Raw genomic sequence first — 22543 nt, forward strand, 5'->3', positions numbered from 1 at the left:
TCCTAGCCTCCTATTTTTCATATGTAGAATACTTTCTTTTACTGATCAGTGTACCCAAAGTTAGTTTTTTGAACTGCACCTCCCAACTCTCCATTGTTCTCCTGGCAGTGACTTCCTTTTACTATCTGGTGACTCTGGGCTGTTACATTCATATTCAAAGTTAAACTGCTGAATGTGGTGGTACATGCCTGTAAGCTCAGCACTCAGAAAGCTGAGGCGGGAAGTTCACCACAAGGTTGAGACCAACCTGGGGTACATAGTGAGTTCAAGGGCAGCCCAAGTTACAGAGCAAGGCTCGGTATCAAGAAACAAAAAAGAAAAAACAAAAACAAAAAACAAAGTGCTAATGATGAAGAGCTAAGGATATAGTACAATGGAACTCTCAGATGCTGACAGTGGGAATATAAAATGGTACAACCACTTATAGAAAATATTTTGGCAGTTTCCTAAAAAACATATCTACTGTACGTACAACTTACCAGTCTTACTGAGGCACTAACATAAAAGAGATGAGAGCATATTTCTATATAAAGACAGGTATACAAATGTTAATAGCAGTTTTATCCGTAATAGCTAAAAGATGGAAATAACTCAAAGACTATAAATTGTGTAAGTCCATTTGAAAATTCTAGAACATGTAACATCATGACAAAAAGTAGACCAATATTTGACTGGGTCAGGGTATAGAAAAAAGAGGTTCCACTAAGGAATACAAGAAAATTTTCAGAGGTGATAGATGTACGTGTTATCTTGATTGTGATGAATTCACACCATCAAGACAGAGTAAGGTATGCAATTTATTTTATGTTAATTATGCATCAAGAGAAAGAAGGAAAGAGAATAAAAGTGGTTAAGTGGTTTTTTTTTTTTTTAAATAAAGTGCTAAAAATGAACTGAAAACCGGGAGTGGAAGGGAGCTGGCATGGGGAAGGGGTCCATCATGATTCACGATCTACCTTATTTTCACTGTGGTGCTCACCCAGCCAGATTGTTACACTCAGCCCAGTATCTGTGCATGCAGCGGCCCTCTAAAGGTCTCTATTGTAAGGCTGGCAAATTCTCTACAACTAGACACTAAATACTATGAGGCCACACTTACAAATCTTTGTTGATACTACTCAACTCTGCCACTGTGGGAAAGAAGCAGACACAGATGATTTATAAATGAAAGAGTATGGGTGGGCTCCAATAACCTTAATTTAAAAACAGGTAGCAGACCAGATTTGGTGCAGATGCAGGCCACAGCTTGCCAACCCCTGCTCTAGAGAATCACACAAGTTTTTCTGTCTTTGGAGAACTAACCAATTTCTCTTCAGGAGACTCTGGAGTAATAATTAAAAGTGCTTTATATTAAAAGAAGGCAATTGCAGAAGTAAAAATTAGAAGAAGTTGTAGAAAAATACTAGAAATTTTTAAAGAATTATATATAGTTTTATCAGCTCTTGGCAGCAGATGAGGCTTAGGAACAGGACTTCTGACTTCTGATCGGCTGAAAATATTGTTTCAGCAATGAGCACATCACAGGACAAACAGAAAGTAGAGCAAGAAGATCTATGTCATGAGAAGCTGTGTTTTGGTACAATTGGTTGGTTTGTTTTTGCAGAGCTAGTGATCAAACCCAGGACATCATCTACATGATGCAAGCACTCTACCATTTGGCAATCTTCCCAGTCCCTCATAAGAAGTTTTTATGACAGATGTGTCAAAATTATTGCCTTCCCTGTACCTTGACTTTAGTTGGGGGCTGTAGGTGTGAATAATAACTTGGGTGATTTTACTCCAGATTTTTATATTTTTTTAAATCAAACATGGCATAGAAAAAAATAAACTGCTAAGTGATTTAAAAGTCTGCCCTCTTATTCTTTTTTTTTTTTTTTTTTTTTTTTGTCTTTTTCGTTTTTATCGGTACCAGGGATCGAACTCAGGACTGCCTGCTTTCAAGGCAGGCGCTTATGCCGCTGAGCTAAATCCCCAGCCCCCTGCCCTCTTATTCTTAAAGACAGCTGTGAATTAGCTCAAATTCTTGTTAACTTGTCTCAAATTCAGGACAAACTGCTATACTAGACCACACACTCAGAAAAGCAAATTTCAAGTTCTACTGGTCAACACACTCCCCGATTCCACTAAATTCTTTTTCTTCAAGCACAACTTTTCAGGATAAATTTATTCGTGTTTCTTGGTTCCAACGGGAAGGTTCTGCTAACTTTTTGCCAATAGCTACAACTGACAATAGAAGCACTAGATAGAACCAGGTTAGTAACTGTCATTCATTGCTCAAAGGAAGTAAATTCAGAATTGATCTTTAGTGTCCTTCTTGGTCAAAATGATATAATTTGCTGTGGCAAAAAGGGAAAAGGTTCTTTTAAAAGCTGATGGAGGTGTGAGTGGGAGAACAGGTGACAAATTAAACACATTAGCTGAAGATTTCTAGGGCCTCCTTTTTCAGAGCAAAGGAATGTTGGGTGTTTAACTGACAGAGACTAATAATCACTCTGTCACTTTCAGAAAGAGCTAACAGGAGAAAGGTTAGCCAAACCCCGCTGATTCACAAAACACTTGCTTCCTAAACGTGGAGTACATAACTTTGAAGAACATGTCTTCTGAAAAGACAATTTTGCAAGGTCTCATCTAACCAGCTACCATAAGCAGATACTAGTTAAAGAGCAAACTTCTTCTGGTTCTTTCACCATCATCTGCTGGGAAAAAGAAATGAAAGAATGTATGATTTGGCTTGTCATTTATATACTGTTCAACATTTTAAAAACAGAAACCCAAAAACTATAACTTTGATAAACTATGGCTTTGCTGAATACTGCAGGTGTTCCTAAACAAAATCATCAGGCTCTTTTGTTTCAAAGGCATGGAATATTAGCATTAATAATAACGATGATAATGATGAGACCCTATAACCCTGGTCTCATTCTCTTTTTCCTGGCCAGTGCTGTGAACATTTGGTTCTGCCACATTTTTCTGAAATCATGTGCTGCCCAGAGGCCCAAAGCAATGGATCCACCCACTCCTGTGCTCCAACCTCCAAAGCTGTGAACTAAACAAACCTTTTCCCTTTAGAGTTCATTGCTGCCGATATTCCACTATAGTAACTAAGGCCGACTAGCTAGCTAGCTTAGGTTCTTTTTTTCTATGCATGAGAAACATAACTGGTTATGGCACGAATGAAAATCCTCTCCCAAAGATTTAAGGAACTATTTTACTAAGTGTGCTCAGATTTAAAATTTAGCAGGTCATGGTGGTGCACACCTGTAATCCCTGCACTCAGGAGACTGAGGCAGAAGGATCAGCATGAGTTTGGGGCCAGCGTGAGCAACATTGTGAGGCCAAGGCCAGTATGGACTACATAGTGACTGTCTCAAAAAAATAAAACTATAATAATTAAAATAAAATATACAAATAAAATACAATTAAATTAAATTAAATTCAGAATCATTCAACAAGTGGCAACTATTTATTAAGCCCAAAAAACTATTCCTTCTGTTAAACAATTTGCAAGAAATAAAGACTATATATGTTAATGCCATGGATAACTGGTAAATTTTATGAAAAATGTATCTCCAGATAAGCATCAAATACATATTAACCTATCTTCCAAATCTACAAATTTTCTTTCTACAAGGTATCTTTGAGGGAAAATTAGGTGCTTTTGCATTTTCTATTAATCTGAGACAGCATTTTCTGGAGGTTATTTAGAAACATGTTGTAAATGGATTTTTTGTTGTCTTCTGTTCCACCCGCTTCCCCGTATCAGGAATCGAATGTAGGACCTTCCAGTTGCCAGACAGGTGCTGTGCTGCTGAGCTATATGCTCAGCCCTTTTCGCTTTTTTCTTTCTTTTTTGAAACAGGGTCTCACTACATAGCCCAGGCTGGCCTCGAACTCTCAGTCTCCCCTGTGCTGGGATTACAGTGGGTGCTACCATGCCCAGCTTTTTGTAGATGTTTAATGTAGTAAAAGTTACAGCATTTGAGCAAGTGTTGAGGATGGAATGTTGTTTTCAATTCTGTTTCTAAATGACGCACCCTTTAGCCTGTAACTTTGTATGGCTGCCGGTGGGGTCTTCACACATGCTTGGAGGTGTGGCCTCCTTTTTGTGCTATGGTGATGCATAATGACATGAGCACTGACAGCTGCTGTCCCTTTATGCGAAGCCTCAGAATGAACACATTGAGGGTGGCTCTAACCAAACCTACAACCTGTAGGTAAGCTCAGCCAATCCACAAACCGAAGCAGAGGTGCTTGATCAAGAAATCCTAAGTGACCTATAGACCTAGAATGAATCAAACTTCCTATTATAAGCTGCTCAATAAAAGTGGTTCATTATGTTGAGTTTTTATAGTAATAGTTGATCAATACAGCCAGTTATCTCATATCTAAGAAATTATCCTAAGGTGATCAGAGAGAAATACGGATTTACATAGAAGGGCACTTAGCACAGCAATATTTATAATAGAAAAAAAAAACTGTAAACAGTCCCAGTACTCTGAGAGGCTGAGGCAGAAAAATCTCAAGTTCAAGCCTACCCATAGTGATTCAAGCAACTGAGTGATTTAGCAAGACCCTGTCATCAAATCAATTACTTAATAAAGGCTGGGAAGGTGGCTCAGTGCAAAGGCCTTGGTTTCAATCTCCAGTACCACAATAAATAAATAAATAACCTATCATCAAATAACAGAAATAAAAAATGTAGTTTTAAAAAATAAGATATCATCAGACAAATATTTTAAGTTACTAAAAATCATACTCTCAAAGAATACTCAACATGTGTAAGATGTTTTTAATACATTAAGATACTCATGCAAAGCAAATGCATGGTTCTTTAAAGAATTACCTATAAGCAGAAAAAACAATGTTAGGTAAATCTCATTCATTTAAGAAATACAAGTGCTTTTTCTGTACTAAACACTATTCTATGTTAAACATTACACTAAATATACTAGGAATAAAGCAAATAAACATGTTTCCTGCTTTCTGAAAATAAATAACGAAGATATTTCAAAAATGGTGATCATATAGATATATAAATAGAAGTTGTGATCTGCTATGCAGGAGAAATTGCTATTTAGCCCTAGTAATTACTTCCCATTTATTACTCAATAACAGTCCCTGAATTTTGTCTGGCCAGCAATAAACTATACCTCCCAGCCTCCTTGCTCCTGGTTGAGTCCATGTGGCTAAATTCAGGTCAATGGGACCTAACTAAAAGTGTTGTATGAAACTCCAGTAAACATCCTTAAAAACGAAGGGACAGCTCGTCGTTGCATTTTCCCTTCTTACCAGATGGAGCTGCCATTTTGGACAATGACATGGAAGCTTCATGCTGAGAATGGCAGACCAATAGAATAGGAGGAGCATGGGTTCCCTGACAATGTGGAACCACTCACCAAACATAGGCTACCTATAGAGCTTTCAGCTGAGTGAAATAGCATTTCACTTAAATGGCCAGCTTTCAGTCACTCACAGCTGAATCTAATTCTTATGGCATAACTATGAAGGGAAAATGAAGAGTTCAATGAAAGACTATGACAGATTCTGACTGGACAAAAGGGGCTTCAGGGATGGCTCCCAGGATGGAACAAACTTAAGCTGTGAGGTGAAACCTACCAAGTGAAGGGAGGTAGGGTACCAAACTGTTTACAGGAAAAGCCAAAGATACAATTTTGATGGCAAAAACTTTAGGATGTTAAGACTGATTGCATCGTGGGCTAGAGTGCAGTAGCAGAGCACTTGCCTGGTATGCATGAGGCCCTGGGATCTACTCCTAGTACCATACAAGAGAAAGGAGGGCAGGGGAGGGGAGAAGAGGGAAGACTAAAAGAAAAATGTCTCTACAAGGACTTAGAACTAAAGCAGGGCACTAATGCAACTAAGTGCTTTGCTCCAATGTCAGAATATCTCTATTCTGACAAGAAAAAGACCACATATGCCTGTCAAAAATAGGGGAGGGGAAAGTGCAGAATGAAAAAAAAACTGTTAAGGAAATTAATGGTTGATTCTATAATTCAAAACTACCACTATTTAAAATAGCTTAATTCTCTGATTATAACAGTTCAAATATCACGAGGACAATGCCATAAGGGTTTTAAATGTTAACTGGCACAGAAAAGAAGTTGATGTCAAAATGTTTTTTAAATAATGTTTCATGTTTATTTTCTGATTCTAAAAGCAAAACATACTATGGAGAATTTCGAAAACATATATAATAATATTTAGGGGGAAAATTACCTGTAAAATCACCAACATTCCATATCAAATGTTTTTATCCATATTTACATGTTCACACACATACATAGAACAAAAATGGAACTATAATGCATAAAATTGTATGTGCCTTTCTACTTATTTTATCAGAAGCACATTCCTATGTCATTAAATACTGCTGTAAACCATAAGTTTAATGACTACCCAACAAATAGTTTACTTAGCTAATCAAAACTGGGGATTTTCTGAATTAAAACTGTCAATCACAAATTAAAGTCCTCTAGATCAGCTTCTGTTGACTTTAAAATCCACCTAAGAGCTTCTACTCAGTAATCTCAAGTTACAGTCTGAAAGCACTGGAATGTTCCAACAAAAAATTTAGTGAAATTTACTGGGCTTTAGCCATAAAGGATGCTCACTAATGACTGCATTTTTCCAGAGTGCATCATTATGTAATTAGTCTTAGGAAGAAACTGAGTATCAGAGATGGAGGTGGTAATAATGAATAAGAACTAATAACTGTCAACCGTTAAGATAGAGTGGCTATTTGTAATGTTTTATTTTTTTAATAAACCAAAATAAGTAAATATATAGACCTATTACCTATATAATTAAGTTTTCAAATGGATATAGAAAAATGCATACAGAAAAAGAATGGAGGCAAATATGACAAAGGGTTAATGGTTATTAATTCTAGAATACGACATTACCCCTCATACTTTTTTACATTTTAAATTTTTCTTTCAAAAATTAATGTTAAATTAAAAGATTAGTCATGTAAGATAATTCATATTTTCATTATTAAAGTGGAAGTAAATCAGTACGTTTGCCAGAGGCTAAGTGGATCTTTTGAAAAGGAAAAACAAAAAGCTAAGCATGAAACATTAGAAATTTGTTCTAAAATAAAACTATTTAAAACTATAGTTTAATTAGCAATAGTAATGTTTCATGTTGGAAATAAGCCTAAGGAATGATCACCTTTTAAGCTTTATAAGCTATGTTTCTTTCAATATTGCTATTGCTATGTTCTATCAAATTATGATATTTTCCTATTTCCTCAAAAAAAGCTATTTTAAGAGTTAAGCAAATAATATGAAAACTGCAAAACTGCATTCCAGCTTCTGTCTCCAATTTCCTTTACTTTATATACCTAAAGTTTTCCTGATGTTAGATTTTTGTTTTAATTCCAACTTCTAAAATCCAAACTTAGTTTAGCTGACAATTGAGTTTACCACTTGATGAAATGTTTTACTGAACATAGTTGCAATTTTTCAAGTGAAGCCCTGAGCAGACAAAAATAAACAAAATGTTACAGAATAAACCAAATCTTCACATTAATTTTTACCAACAAAAATTTAAAAATAAATGCAAGTTTTGCTTTAGTTGTCCCGTTTTCCCAAAATGCAGCTTTGGGTTGTCTTAACTTTGCAATTCCCCACCCGCTATTTCCACTGATCAGTTCTCACCTTCCCTCCCTGCTGGAACACATGAATTTTTCAGCAAAAATGACTCACTCACTGGCATCACGTCAAACTAACCCTGAAACTACAAGGAGGCTCAGTGCAATAGAATTCTTAAGCTAGAACACTTTCACTAGCACACATCATCAGTTTGCAAGAACTGAATCACATTCAGAGCCAAATACATGCTGACAGACTGTGTAGATCCACCTTACAAATTGGTCTCCATTATCCCACCTCCTCCTAATTTTACATCAGCAATTCCCTAATCTAAAGTACCCCCTGTCGCAGAGAAAACAAAACAGCAAGCTAAAAGAAAAGGAGAGCCAGTTAAAAAGTAGTTGTTCACTCAGCTTGAAAGAAGATTTAATTCATTAACTTATCTATTCTCCAAGTTTCTTCCTTAAAAACAATACAAACACAATCAAGAATGTCTAGAAATAAATTACTCACTGTTATTATTACACTCAATAAATGCTTTATCAGTTTATCACTTTGCTCCACACATTTACCTTTGTAAATTTTGGTTCATATATTTACTCCAAGACAGAAAATGCCCTTTTTAACCAGAGGGAAAATGATGTGGAAGGAACAAAAAAACAAATCTTTTATCAGATTACCATAAACATTTACTTAGACCTCTATCAATTGTCACACTCCACCTGGTGGCAGGAGCCGCCTGCACTGATGAAGTAGAGGTCATTATACAACACTCTCCAAATGTCCTGGGAAAAAAGCCACCTGCTCTTCCCTTGCCCTACACGGAGTAAAAGTCTAACAAGTTTTCACTCAAGTTTTTTCACATCATAGTGGTCAATATCTACCAAAGATTAATATAAAAGTATGATAAAATCAATGTCTCATTCTTCAAGAATTTATTTTTTTTATTTTACAGAGACTCATGTATAACCAACTGCCTACATTTAGAGATGCACTTAACAACTGTTCTCTCACAGTAAGTGAAATGTCAGCTTGAGCTTTAAAGCAGGTAACCAGACACCTACAGCAGCTACAAGGTTTTCGATCACACACTCCCACTGACTTTCTTTACTTCTTCCCCTATGGGCAAACTATAGAGTTTAATTAACAGAGTTAACGGCAGCCTGCCACATTGCTTTTAGGTATTTGCCAGTAACATATACCCATGGGATACTCTAGAGACTGATTTCCACCAAAAATAAAAATAGATAAACAGAGCTCAAACAAAATTAAAGCCGAGTCTGGCTGCCCACACTTATTTTCACACATGAGGAAAAATAGCAGTTCTCTTAGAAGCCTCAAGCGGACATATCTTTAGAACACAATGTTAAAAATATGCCCCCCCAATTCCCCTACCTGTTTCTCACTCAAAGCTGTGATTTTGGCTTGGAGTTCATGAAGCTGTTTCTTTAAGTCAGCATTCTGATTGGAAAGAAAAAATATCTGTGAGAAAGATATTCATTTGTTAACAGAATAGTAACAAGAAGATTATGCATACTGTACTACAAATGATGAAGCAACCTTAAACACTTAGCCAACCAAGTTTGTCATGCACTAAATCATAACCATAACATAACCCCCTAATGCTTCAATCCTAAATGTGGCCTTCTAAACCCAGAACAGGGGCAACTTCTTTCTTTTTATATTTTAGCATCTGGTACTGTAACAGTACCTTACTACTAAATACTGTTATTCTTTTTAGCAAGTATAAACTGACACAAAAGCTAAAGCTCCACTAATCAGGCAAAGGCAGTAAATGGAGGTAGTAAGGATTCATACACTGCATGCTAAGCGGCATTATCAACAAAGATAAGAGGTTTTTCTCTACCTCCTCTTCCTTGTTTAGTAAAGTACATTTGTCACTGTAGCCTAGATTTGAAAAGCTGTCGGAACTGTAACTGCCTCAACACCACATCATTCAAATTAACACACTGACTACCAGGGCATTTTCTCAGTTCCAAAATTCCAGGAATCAAAAAAGAACACTGTTTACAATGAGATACTGAGCATGCTGGATTTCTACTCAAGGAGGGGAAAATACAAAATTACTTTTCAGATGCTTAACACAGCAAGAGAGCCTACTAGCAGACAAAACACCAATGAGAACCAATTTTCACTTGGTCATTTCATACACAGTTCTTTGAATTTATGCTACCTGGTCTTCTCTAGGGTTGGGACACATATTTACTCCCTCTACTAAGTTTCAAGTTTACTTCATTTGTACTTTTTAAAGTGTGTGCTGTAAGTCTTCTCTAATCAGATCACCTGTAATGCTTTCAAAGTCACTGGCCCTCAGATTCTCCAGATTAAGACTGTCCTGTCACATGGTCACCCACTGTATCACAAATGCTAGCTTCTAATAGTACTTCAATCGCTGAAAATGTAGGCTACTACACTAAATGTGAAAGCTTGTGGAAGTGAATGATAGAGAAAGTAGGGTCTACTGCCTCTTAGTTCCCTAAATCCAATTTAAACTGTAAATACACCCAAAGATAAAAGTCAAGTTCCTCATGGAAGTTGAGCAGGTCTAAATGTGGGCTATAATGCCAACTCTCAGAATCCACAGATTGTGTTAAAATACAATAGTCAGACAACTAAATTCTAAATTTGTAGAAATGAGTATTATTTTTCACTTACAAAAACCAGTATCTCAGTACCATTCTTTAAGAATTTATTTTTTTTTATTTTATAAAGATGCATGTATGGCCAACTGTCTAATGGCTGCAAATGCCTGAATAACAAATATAAATTTTTGAAAAACAAGATCACTGTGGTAAGATTTTTCTTCAAAAATAAAGAATATAATGCCCAAAGTCAAAAAAATTCTTTGAAGATTTAAACAAAAGTTAACATTTCAGGGAATATTTTACTAGATAAGGTACTTCTAAAACTCCCCTTTAATGGTTCTTTCAAAAAGTTTTCTAGCCTGCTTTTTAAAAATTATTCTAAAATTCTTTCCCCAAACACAGTAGTACTCCAATATTCTATAATATAAATTCCAAGTAAGAATGGCTTTGCTCTGCTTTCAATAACACTGAGACTAAAGAAATTCTAACAATCTCTGGTTTTGAATAAATGGGTTTATGGAAATGAAATTTAACTTACATGAAAACTATCAACTCTCAAAATACTCAAAGCAATTAACATAAAAGCTAAATAATAGTAACAAAGATAAAATTATAGCTACATTATAATAGAATGAATGGATTTTTTTTCTAGACCCATAAAACATGAAGACCAGTGTGCTAAAAATATTTGCTATTAGGGATGAAATAGTTTTTAAATTCAAGTATAACCTATGCTTTAATGTTTTATGATCATGTTAATTTTTTCAATTTAAAAATTAAATGAATAAAAATTGTGTTTTACCTGTGGATCCTGCTTCATTTGAGCAACCAGTTTCTGGCAATAAAGAGAGAAAAACAACCATCAGTTTTACATATTAACTTCCTAGGACCAATCAGGTTTAGCCCAAAAATCTAGGGTTTTAAATTGACACAAAAAAATGAACAGCCCTGCAATGAGAATAGACCAATAAGCTTCTGTCATCCATGTAAAAGGCTACTGATGCAGTCTTCCTTTTTCATTTTGAAACAAAAAGTCTCGCTGTGTAGTTCAGGCTGGCTGCAAACTCACTTGTGTAGCCAGGCTGGCCTCAAACTTACAGTAACCCTCCTGCCTCAGCATCCCAAGTGCTTGGATCACAGGTGTGTGCCACATCTGGCTGAAGCACTCTTCTTAATAGAAAAAAACCCAAACTATCACTTTTTATATGAAATGAAAAAGTATTTGATTTTTAAATGTGGAGAAGAGATAGGATATGGTCACTACTTTTTTTTTTTTTTTTTCTGAGGCATGGTCTCTTGTCATGCAGTTCAGGTTGGCCTTGGGCTCACTTTATAGCCCAGGCTGGTCTCAAACTCTTAATGATCCTCCTGCCTCTACTCCTGACAGAGTGGCTTCTGAAAGCCAAGATGGATATTCCAAGAGCCCTTAGAAACACTGTCACTGTCTAGAGGCCCCGGTTAGGCCTGGAAAAAACCTGCATCCATATAAAACCAGTCTGTTTGAATATAATGAAGCACAAATCTGGCAGGTTTACTGGTTTTATAACAGAAGAAACCAAATGTCCAATGTGACTTTGCCACTTCCTCTCTCCAAGCAGGAGGGGACACAGGACAGGATGTGTTTGGTGGATCCGTGATATTCAGTATTTGAGAACAAGAAAGTGGAACAACAATGCAAAACTCTACCCACCTGGCATCCTCTGAGAAAGACAGTGCTACCCCGACACCCAGTGAGAAAGACCTTCACCAACAATCAAAAAGCAAGAATCAAATGTCATCTGACCTAACTCAATCTGAACAAACATCGTTGCCAAAAGGGAACAATAACCAAGGATACAAGAATTTGCAGGATAAAGGAGTATCAGAAGGCTGATTCCTATAAGTTACTAGAAATAAGCCATTTTTCAAGTGATTTCCAAGGGAATTCTCATATAATGGAAAAATCTGTCACTCTGGGTGACAAGATACTTTTCAATTGTTTAGTTACCAAGTAAAATCTTTCTAAAACATAGTACATACTTACATATTAAATAGAAAAATCAAGCTCACTGCCACTTAGAGGCATGATAATATTAATATACTGTACTACAAACAAGGCTCTTATAATAAAAGGCCCAAAACTGCTGTTCTTATGTCTTCATTTTAGCTTTTCACTCTACTCAGTTTCAAGCAGTCTGCCCTAGCAAATCTTACTATTACTCTGCCTCTCGCTAATACCCATGAACCCCAACTCAAATTTGCTGCTTTGATCTGCTATGTGATACACTTGTTGCACTCATTAGATGAGTGAACAGGTGACGATAAATAACTTAAAAATCCCACTTGAGTAAAATATATTATCTTTGGTAAATGACCTCTGATATTTATTCTAATTGGACAAAAACCTTTCCCCTCCTGGTTCTAAGATACATTGCATGTAGTTGAATTTACCAACCATGGGACCTCTCAACACACAAAGGATCAATCACTATATTCTAATTCATACTTAACAGTACCAATGTTGCTCTTCTATATCCTAGTCTGAATCTACATAGCAGTAATATATACCCCAAGAGCTCAACAACATTCAAACACAAGATTTTAAACATACACATTTTTACAAATCTAGACTCTTCAATAAGAGAGTCTCTAATTTTCCTTTGTGATATAGTTATAAAGAATTGGTAGTTATACCTTTTTAAAACTGAAAAAGCTTTTCTTCCAGGACACAGAAATTGGGGGCAGGGGGTTGATACTGGGAATTGAACTCAGACCTCATGGTTGCCAGGACACTGGAATATAAAAACTGATAACCACATTGACTCTCCACCTCCGGAGGAAACAAACCAACTGTTCTCTATCTAAACAGTTACACTGTGTTTCAGAAGAGCAAAAGGTAGGACAGGACAAGCTAAGAAAGTGACTAGACTGATGATAGCGAACCTGTGGCACGTATGGCTCAGCAGGCACGCAGAGCCCGCTCTGTTAGCACAAAAGCGAGTTGCCCCAGCAGCTGAGCATCAGATAACAGTTATTTTTTCTAAACTAAAACCTCAGTATTCAGGTTTAATTGTAGTGTTGGCACTCGCAGTAAATAAGTGGGCTGCAGTTTGGGCACTCGTCTCTAAAAGATACATCACTGGACTATCCAAATCCAGTGACTTTGAACTGACGTTTTTATCAAAGCCAAGTCACTTTCTGTTGCATAAATGCAGCCATGTTTCATGAGAATGCACTTTACACCAATGATGAGCAAACACAGCCAACAGGCCAAATCTGGTCCACCACCTGTTTTTAGAAATAAAGTTTTATGGAACACGGCCACGCCCAACTGTTTGTGTATTTTCCATGGCTGATTTGTCTGTACCTCAGCAGATCAGAGTAGTTATGACAGAGACTATTAATGACCTTCAAAACCTAAAATATTTTACCATCTGGCCCTTTTCAGAAAGTTTGCTAATCTTATTTGTTTTGTTTTGTTTTGTTTTAGACAGGGTCTGGCTATGTAGCTCTGGCTGCGCTTGGTCTCACTTTGTAGCCCAGGCTGGTCTCAAACTTGCAACAATGCTCCTGCCTCAGCCTCCCTAGTGCTGGGATTACAGGAATGTACTACTACACCCAGCTGCAATTCCAATACTCTTAATGTCATTTTGGGCATCCCTGAAAGTATCATGATCACACAGTTATCTCATAGTCAAGATAACTTCAGTTTTCAGAAGAACATACATCATTTGGATACACTGTTAATAATTATTTTCAAAAATATCAAGGTATTACAGATGTAACTGGAGTGTAACATATAAAGCATATTTTATATGCTTTAACATATAAAGCTTTATATGTTAAAATATTTTGGCATTTTTGACATCTACTAGATTTGCAGAGCTCAGAATTAGCATGGATGAGAACTTATAATAAAGCTTCAAATATTTTGACATAGAAATAAATGTTTATTATCACATAAAGTATTATATCTGAATTAAGAATGAACACAAAATCTATCAAGGTTATGGTGGGGAAAAAAAGCCCCAGCTAAATATACAGGGAAGGGGCTGGGGATTTAGCTCAGCGGCATAAGCGCCTGCCTTGCAAGCAGGCAGTCGTGAGTTCGATCCCTGGTAACGATAAAAAGGAAAAAGACAAAAATAAATACATACATACATACATACATACATATACAGGGAAGCAGACTGACAGTTAAATAAGAATATTAAGAAAGAGTTCAGGGTAAATTTTGAAAGAATATTATATCCCATACAGGCATAATTTTAAATTTTTATTAGATTTTAAAACTGGAGATTAAATTTTTCTTAATTGTTAATTTTACAAAAGTGGTATGACTGAGTTCAAAATATAAAAAAAATACTATCTAAGAACCATATTTAATTTAGTAATTAAGTTCAATTTAGGTCATGTCTTTCAAGAAAAGTGTATTTGGGACACGTCTGTATCCTGTGAGAAGAAACTAAAAGCATAATACTAACTTGGCAATCTCAAAATTTCTAGAGAAGGAAAAACTACAAAATTCATATACAACATCATAAAACTATCATCAATTCACACAAATTTCAGACTGATTACTGTATTCCCAAAATCCACTATGACTCAGCTTTAAATAAACTGTGAATTTAACTTTTATTACTTGCCATAGAGATAAACAGGGTACTCAACACACCTCTATGTTAAGACACTTTCAGCCAGGAAAAACATAAGCTTGTTTTTATAAATAAATTTTACTCTCATCCATTACTACTAAAATCAAGATCAAATAAAACAAAACATGTACAAATTAAATATACTAAAAGAAACTCCACTTATGCAAGACACACTGTTACTAAGGAAGCATTTATCAAGGTCCCAAGCAGTGGAAAGCAGTTCACATAGATGTGTGTGTGTGTGTGTGTGTATGTCTGTATGTGTACATAAAATGCCTCTGAAGCTTTCCTGTAAGTTCTCATCCACATTGTGAGCAATGTGCAAATCTAATCAATGTCAACAATCTAAGCTATCTTCCAAGATAGCTTCAGAAATTAATGTTAAATTAGATTATTCAGATTTAAAAAAAAAAAAACTATACCTAAGAACAAACAACTTTAAAAAGTAGCTCCCAAGTCAGGCATGGTGGCACACACTTAAATCCCAGCACTTGAGAGGCTAAGGCAGGTGGATCACTGTGAGTTCAAGGCCAGCTTGGGCTACATAAGTGAGTTCAAGGGCAGCCAGAAGTGAGGTCCTGTCTCAAAAAACAAAAAATAAAATCAAAAAACAAGAAAAATGAGCTTAGGGGCTGGGGATTTAGCTCAGCGGCATAAGCGCCTGCCTTGCAAGCAGGCAGTCGTGAGTTCGATCCCTGGTACCAATAAAAAGGAAAAAGACAAAAAAAAAAAAAAAAAAAGAAAAATGAGCTTCCAGGCCAGGGATGTAGCTGACACGTAAACCACTGGCCTAGCATGTAAAAGCCCTGATTTTAATCTAGAACCAAAAAAAAGTTTCCTTCTTTCTATTCCTGTGTTCCCAATTATTACACATTCATAGTTAAAATTTATTTTAACTTAACTATGTATCGCTTTTGAGTACCAAAGATTATTTGTATGTCTTAAACCTAATAAATGCCCAGTTAATGTAAAAAAAAACAGATACAAAATAGTATTTACACAATAAATGCTAATAATTATTTATGGATAGGTTTTGTCTTATTTTTAATATATATATTCATAATCAATATACAAAATTATTTTATTGAGACCATTGTTGCATGACACAAACATATTACACAATTATAATAGTTCATTTATATAGACAATTTTATAATTATATATGCTTAAACTTTTTTAAGTATGTAAGGTAAAATATAAGAATTTTTAATTTTTTTTTGTACTGGAAATTGAACTTAGGACCTTGTGCTTGTCAGGCAGGTACTTATGTCACTGTACTATGTCCCCAGACCCAATAATTGTGAAATTTTAAAACGAAGTACCTGTGAAAGGAATCTTTATCAAAGATTGGAATCAAGGAATAAATTGAGCCAAAAGATGAGTCAAGATTTTACTGTATACGGTGATATATGGTAACTGAGCTAAACAAGTCTCATTACATTAAATGCAAACAGTTCTTTAAGTGAATTACTGCCCCCCCCCGAAATAGGCAAAAAAAAAAAAAAAAGGTGTTTTTTGTAATACCTCTGGGATATAAAAAAATGTATTTTACTAAATATAGGGGTTGGTGGCTCTGGGGATTAAACTCCAGGGCACTGTGCTACATGCCCAACTTTCTAATGTTTTTAGCCAGGCTCGCACGGATTGCCCAGACTGGCCTGGACCACACCCAGCTCCTACTAGAAGTATCCTTGAAGTATCAGGAAAGTCCTTAAAGTATCAGTACATTTGCTGAACACTGATGACAGGCAGATGACATGACTGCTGGACAACTGTTTTAAAGACGATTTGAAAACCACTAAATCCAGAAATGGGCCTGTTTACTAATTGTAGTTATTTAATAACACAGTGAGAGAAGCCAATAATGCAACATACCTGATGAACCTGAATTTCCACTTTAAGAGCCTCCTGGAGAGTCTGCAACTCCATTCTCTACCTTCTCCACTTTCTCTTATGTCTGCAAATTCTATAGTTTCTTCAGCCTCCGCTTAAAATAACAAACTCTTCTTGCTGCAGCTGTAGAGATCACAAAACGTTTTGTACCATTATAATAAAAATCAAGAAAATGTATGTGTTCAATAAAATAAGTCAAAAAGTATTTGATTTTTTTTAACGGGGGGGGGGGCTCCAAACAGATTTTTTACCAAAACAATTCAGTACCAAAATTTTTTGGGTTTCATTCTTTGAGTACCTACCTACAGAACACTTGAAATAACTAAGAAAAGAAAAACAATGGTTGTGGAAACATCTAAGCACCCGCTCCCACTCAGCACTGCACTACATACTATAAAGAATCTGGTGCGGTCTAATAATGAAGCGCGCTTCCTGCTTTACAATGGGCGCCATTATCCCCCCAACCCTGCCAGTGCATCTCCAGCTGGACAGCCAACAGTGTATGGAGATGGCCTCAAAGGCTAATTCGTGAGGATCACTGCCGACACCAGCCTGACTTCCTATGCTCCATTCACCAGTAGCATACTTTAAGGTAAAATGACTTATTTCTCCTTTAATTTTAAGTGTGAACTTAGACTTGATTTTAGGTATGCTACCAAAGCAAAAGCCTTTTATTGCTTGAATAAATTTAAAGTTTACCTCAAATCTCTTATCTTCCCTGTACTTGCTGGAGCAGTTTTTCAACATTAAGAAAAGAAACAACTGGAAAGCCAGAAGAACCACTGTGTTATACCAATACAATGAGTCAAAATATTCACATTTTCTAAAAATTTACTACTGAATAAATTATAAATTTAACCTAAATTTTCAAAAAAAAAGTGCACTGAAAACTATTTCAACAGTCATAGAATAATTAACCACAAAAGAAATTCTTATGAATATTAGTTTTCATTATATTTCCTTAAAACATTAGTGACAATCTTGTCTCCAAAGCGTATATGCTACGTTACATAATATCAAAATACTCTAGCTTGACAAAGAAAAAATTCCCAATGTGCAAGAGTCCTTCAAAGTTAATTTGTGGAAGCTAGGAAACATTTACCATACATAATATTGTTAACCAAAAAATTTCATAAAGGCAATATATTTAAGAGAATTTGGATACAGAAACATTCTGATTAATAAATCTGTTTTAGGTATTTTATTATATTTTTTAAATCTTTGGAACTACAATAAATAAGTTATTGACTTAGGATTTTGTTGTCATATAAGCTTACTCTACATGCAACTGCTAACTTTAAAATTATATAGTCTCTTTAGTTTTAAACACTGTATGCCCCTATACAAATTCTTAATGTATACATTATAGTTCCTTTTGAAAACAGTATGTGGTTTTAATTTCAGCAAGATTCTATCAGAAAATGTGTTAAAAAATGGTTACTTATAATTTTTGTTAAATTAAGAGTCACCTGAAGTTAAAGGAATATTTTCAGAAACAGAAAGACATATTTTATTTTTCCTATTACAAATTAATAGCTCAAGTGAACCCATAAAAATGAAGGAAACAAATGGCAGGTTAAAAACATAGAGAATTTACAACATACTTCACAATAGTTCATATTACTTATATAGCTCTCATGAATTAATAAAAAAAAAATCTGTGTAAAAGTAATTCACAGAAATGAAAATAAGAATGACCAACAAACATGAAAAATATAATAATATTATAATATTGTAATTCAATAATAATGCAAATATAAAATTTAAGAAGTTTTGTCTATCAAACTGAAGGCCTGTAAAAATAATAATACTGTGAACTATCTAAAATTGTCTGGTAACATTTTATAATTTGTTACATGTTTGTAACACTTTGTAACTTGGTGGTGGTTATCTCTGGATGATAGCACTGGGAGTCATTTACAGTACTTACTTCTGTGGGGTGTAATGATATTGTCAAAATTTACCTGTTTCTTTTTAAATAAGAAAAAGTTAAGTGAGGATGGATAGATAAAGCATCAGAAAATTTTGTACTCATCAAACAAAATGCTTGGGAAAAGAAAACATAAGAGCAGGGTTTAACCTGGAGACTCTAAATGTCAAAGAGCACCCTGCACGTTAATAAGCCTGCAACTCAAGTTAATGAGGAGCTGACAGCTTTTACTTCCTCCGTCAAGTGTTGTCTGCTTATTGGAGATACACAAAGGCATGAAGTTTTATTTGGCTAGGACTCTAAATGCCAATTACCCATTTTATTTCAAAATAAAACTGAAGGGTTAAAAACGTAGTAACTATTTATAGAAAAGCTCACTAAGGATTAGAACATTCATTTGAAATTCTTTCTGTCCTTCTGTTTGTCTGTCTGCCCTTTATTTGTTTAGCTGTTTCAGGGTACTAGGGATTGAGCCCAGCGCTCTATGTGTATTGGGTGAGCACTGTACCACTGAGCTACACTGCCAAACCGGAAAATTCTTTTTCTGGATGGTGATTGTAAGAGACCAGTTTCTGCCTAAAGGAACAAATTATAAACATATATTTATAGTTTACAAAAGTAAGGAAGGAACATACTGACTATTTTAAGAAACATTCTGGGATCTTAGACAACTTCATGAAACCATTATCTGCATACTACCTGGGTCAATTTATACCATCGAAAGAAGCATTATTTCTAAATTTATGAGAATGATATTATATTTTGATCAATTTTAGTAAGTTATAAATAACAAATCAGTTGCTATAAGGAAAATATAACAGCCTTACAAAACAATAATAGACACATTTTACGCAGACATAATAATACCTTTACCCAAGGCTCTGCACACTACCAGCAAGGAAGATATTTGCCTAACATAACACACCAATGTCTACATTCGTCACCACTGCACATCGCCACTGGGATACTTAATGGCCTCACACCGCTAAACAACAAAAAGCAAAACATAAAAACACAAGCAAGGAAACAAACATCTCCACAAGCCAAACAAAAGCAATTATCAAATCCCACTAAAAACCCAAATACGGTGGTGAACACCTATAATCCCAGCACTCTGGAAGGCTGAGGCAAGAGGATTACAAATTCTAGCTCAGCCTGAGTAATTTAGCAATTTAGGGTACCCTTTCACTAAACAAACAAACAAGTAAGTAAATAAAGGCTGGGAATGTTAACTCTGTGTGAAATCCCTGGGTTCAAAAAAACAAAACACTTCACTAAAAAATGCAGTTATGGTATCTACACTTGACCTTAGCCAAAGGCTGAGAGGCAACTACAGTTATGATAGCTACAAAGAACATATATTGTCCCCCCAATTACAAACAAAATCACTTCACAATTAGCTGAGTCACAGTGTGACTACAATACTCTCACCCTCAGAGTGAGTTTGCTTGGTTATGGGGAAAACAGTATCACCTACTTCATAGGACTGTTGTATGAAAAGCCTCTTGTGAACAAGTTCTGTGCTATTCTTGACATATTTAACTCTTCAAATTCTACACTAAAATTTTGTACTCAAACTCTGTTATAAAACTTCTGAACATACCTTATCTCTACAGGACTGTAGGTTTGGAGGCTATAGATAGCTCAGTGGCACAACACCTGCCTGGCAAACACGAGGTCATGAGTTCGATCCCAGTACCCAAAACACAGAAACACTGTAGGCTTTGCTATTCTCAAAGTCTCTAAGAAGTCTTCTGTATTTCTGAATACTTTTGCTTAGAGATATGTGATATCTAGGTCTTTTATTATGATTATGATAACTTGGAGGAAAGCCGTAACTCTGGTTTTAGTGCTAAGAAATCTGCTTTATTACTAAATTGACATAAACCTTGCTCTAATCAAAACTTCACTGGATAACCAACAGTTGTAAGTAACAGTAAGTCTGTGACAATGTACCTCAGACTGCCTAAAAACAGCTAGCTGTTCTCTATACCACACATTTGTCATAGAATTGTTTCTTCAACAAAAATTATTTGTTGCAAAATTTTGTATCTATATTCTCACATACAACATTTACAAGAAGTCTAACTATTTTTAAGTAGGAAAATATAAAATTAAGGTAGGTTTCTGTACACTTTCATCTTGTCCAATGCTTGACATTCAGATACCAGGTTTCACTGGGTCCAAAATACTTAATATGTATCTAACACACAATGAGATAAAACTAGTAGTGCCAAGAAATTACCATGGATGCTAAAAATAATACAATTATTTTATACTTATTGAAGAAGTTAGCCTTCTTAACATGAATCAAATGACATTCAAAAAATTATAGTTCTCTTATTGTTTAGGAATTTTCAACCCACCCTGCCTTGTTTTCATGGTGGTATTTCTTTGGTGACACTCCATAGATCCACAGAAAATGCACCTCCACAAAAGCCCCGCAACCATCACTTTAGAGGCAACCCAAACTTTGAATCTGACAAGGTTGTTATTATCACACCCCGGTATGACAGCAGTTAACAAAAATCACCGCAGCTAGTTAGATTTTCAAACTCTTATTAAATTAAGTAGTTAATGCTGTACAATAATATCTATCTTCCCCTTGATGGTTCGGATTTGGGAGGGTGGGGCAGTTTCTCATTTTTCAAAAAAAGGAACACCTACATGATCCACAGCACACAGTCCAGGGCTCTGCGGCCCTCTGGGCAGGCCAGGCCAAGGGTCCCCGCCACTCGCTCTGCACATGCTCCTCTGCGGCTATGGCCTACATCGCCCCTCCCTGGCAGTGTTCACCCCACGGTTTCGCCCTCAGCGTCTGGGGCCCAGGCTGTCTGCACACATGCATACTCTGACTTCCTATCCTTTACAGAGGTCAGGCATGTCCACTGAAACTATCTTGACCACACCGAACAAGATGAACACTGAAGTAAACATTTACATTTATAGAAATTCAAAGTGAAGAAGACTGAGAGTAAAGTGTATAACAGCATAGTGACAATGAGACTAAGATCTTAGAACTAATTGCCACGTACCAGAATGCTAATGATTTTAACAAGTATAAAAGTATCCACACAAGCCCGGTCAGAATCTTATAAATATATACCACACAAAAGATAACACAGGAGTGGGTGATGGTCTCAGGATAACCAATAAATACATAATAGAACTTAGGGGAGATAGAGTTCAAATCTATTAAGGAAAAACTAAGGATTAGAGCTGTACAAAAAAGGAATGGGTTACCTTATGAGGTAGTGGGCTCCCTGTCATTAGAAGTATTCAAGAATGCTGCATATCATATCCCCCTCTTGGAGATTCACAATGCACATTAGCATATTAAAGGTTCTGAGAAGTCCTGCAGTAAAGAAACCTGTTTAACTTTGTTTAACGCAGTTATTTCCCAAATTATATGACCACAGAGCCCTTCTTCCCACCCCATCCCCACCTTGGTAATATTTATTCAGTTTCTGTGGAACCAGAGTTCCTCAGAATACATTACAGAAAATAATGATCTACTTTTTTTAAATGTAGTAATCAATATGTACCTGAATAAATAACAACCTGTTAGGGATATAGGAAAAGAAACTGCCACACAAGATAGAAGGCTGGATGAAGACCCTTAAATATCCTTCTTTAAGATTCTATGATTCTAACACACCACAAAGTAAAAGGGCTTTGCTTATTTATTTTAAAAGATTTCATAAGACAATGGTCAATAAAATTAAAAAGTAAAAAGTGCAGTTAGCCAGTTCAAGTATCTCCCCTTCCATGTTCAAAGACTAGTCACTGAGAGGTAAGAGAGACACCTCAAGGATTATAAATTATCAAAAAGAAAACCTAACCAAATATCTACTGTATCTACTCTAT

At 35.6% G+C, this 22543-nt stretch overlaps 1 protein-coding gene across 25 annotated transcripts in view; it reads right to left on the reverse strand.

Moving 5' to 3' along the window:
* The window catches only part of Phf21a (PHD finger protein 21A), a 182664-nt gene that overhangs the window by 130653 nt on the left and 29468 nt on the right, over positions 1-22543 (reverse strand). For 8 of the 25 annotated variants that reach the window (XM_013147439.3, XM_013147440.3, XM_013147447.2 and 5 more), the window contains 4 exons: positions 21920-22031; positions 16729-16869; positions 11022-11054; positions 9009-9095 (listed from right to left, as the gene is read on the reverse strand). In XM_013147439.3, coding sequence (XP_013002893.2) covers positions 9009-9095; positions 11022-11054; positions 16729-16782 — 174 coding nt within the window. In that variant the 5' untranslated portion in view covers positions 16783-16869; positions 21920-22031. Of the gene's footprint in view, positions 1-9008; positions 9096-11021; positions 11055-16728; positions 16870-17445; positions 17509-21919; positions 22047-22543 lie in introns of all 25 variants that reach the window. The other 17 variants (XM_023563022.2, XM_013147448.2, XM_063227835.1 and 14 more) reach the window with 5 other exon arrangements.

Source organism: Cavia porcellus, unplaced genomic scaffold (genome assembly GCF_034190915.1).
Source record: "Cavia porcellus strain 051 isolate PalLab524CR breed Dunkin Hartley unplaced genomic scaffold, mCavPor4.1 scaffold_17, whole genome shotgun sequence".
In the NCBI taxonomy this organism is placed as follows: Eukaryota; Metazoa; Chordata; class Mammalia; order Rodentia; family Caviidae; genus Cavia; species Cavia porcellus.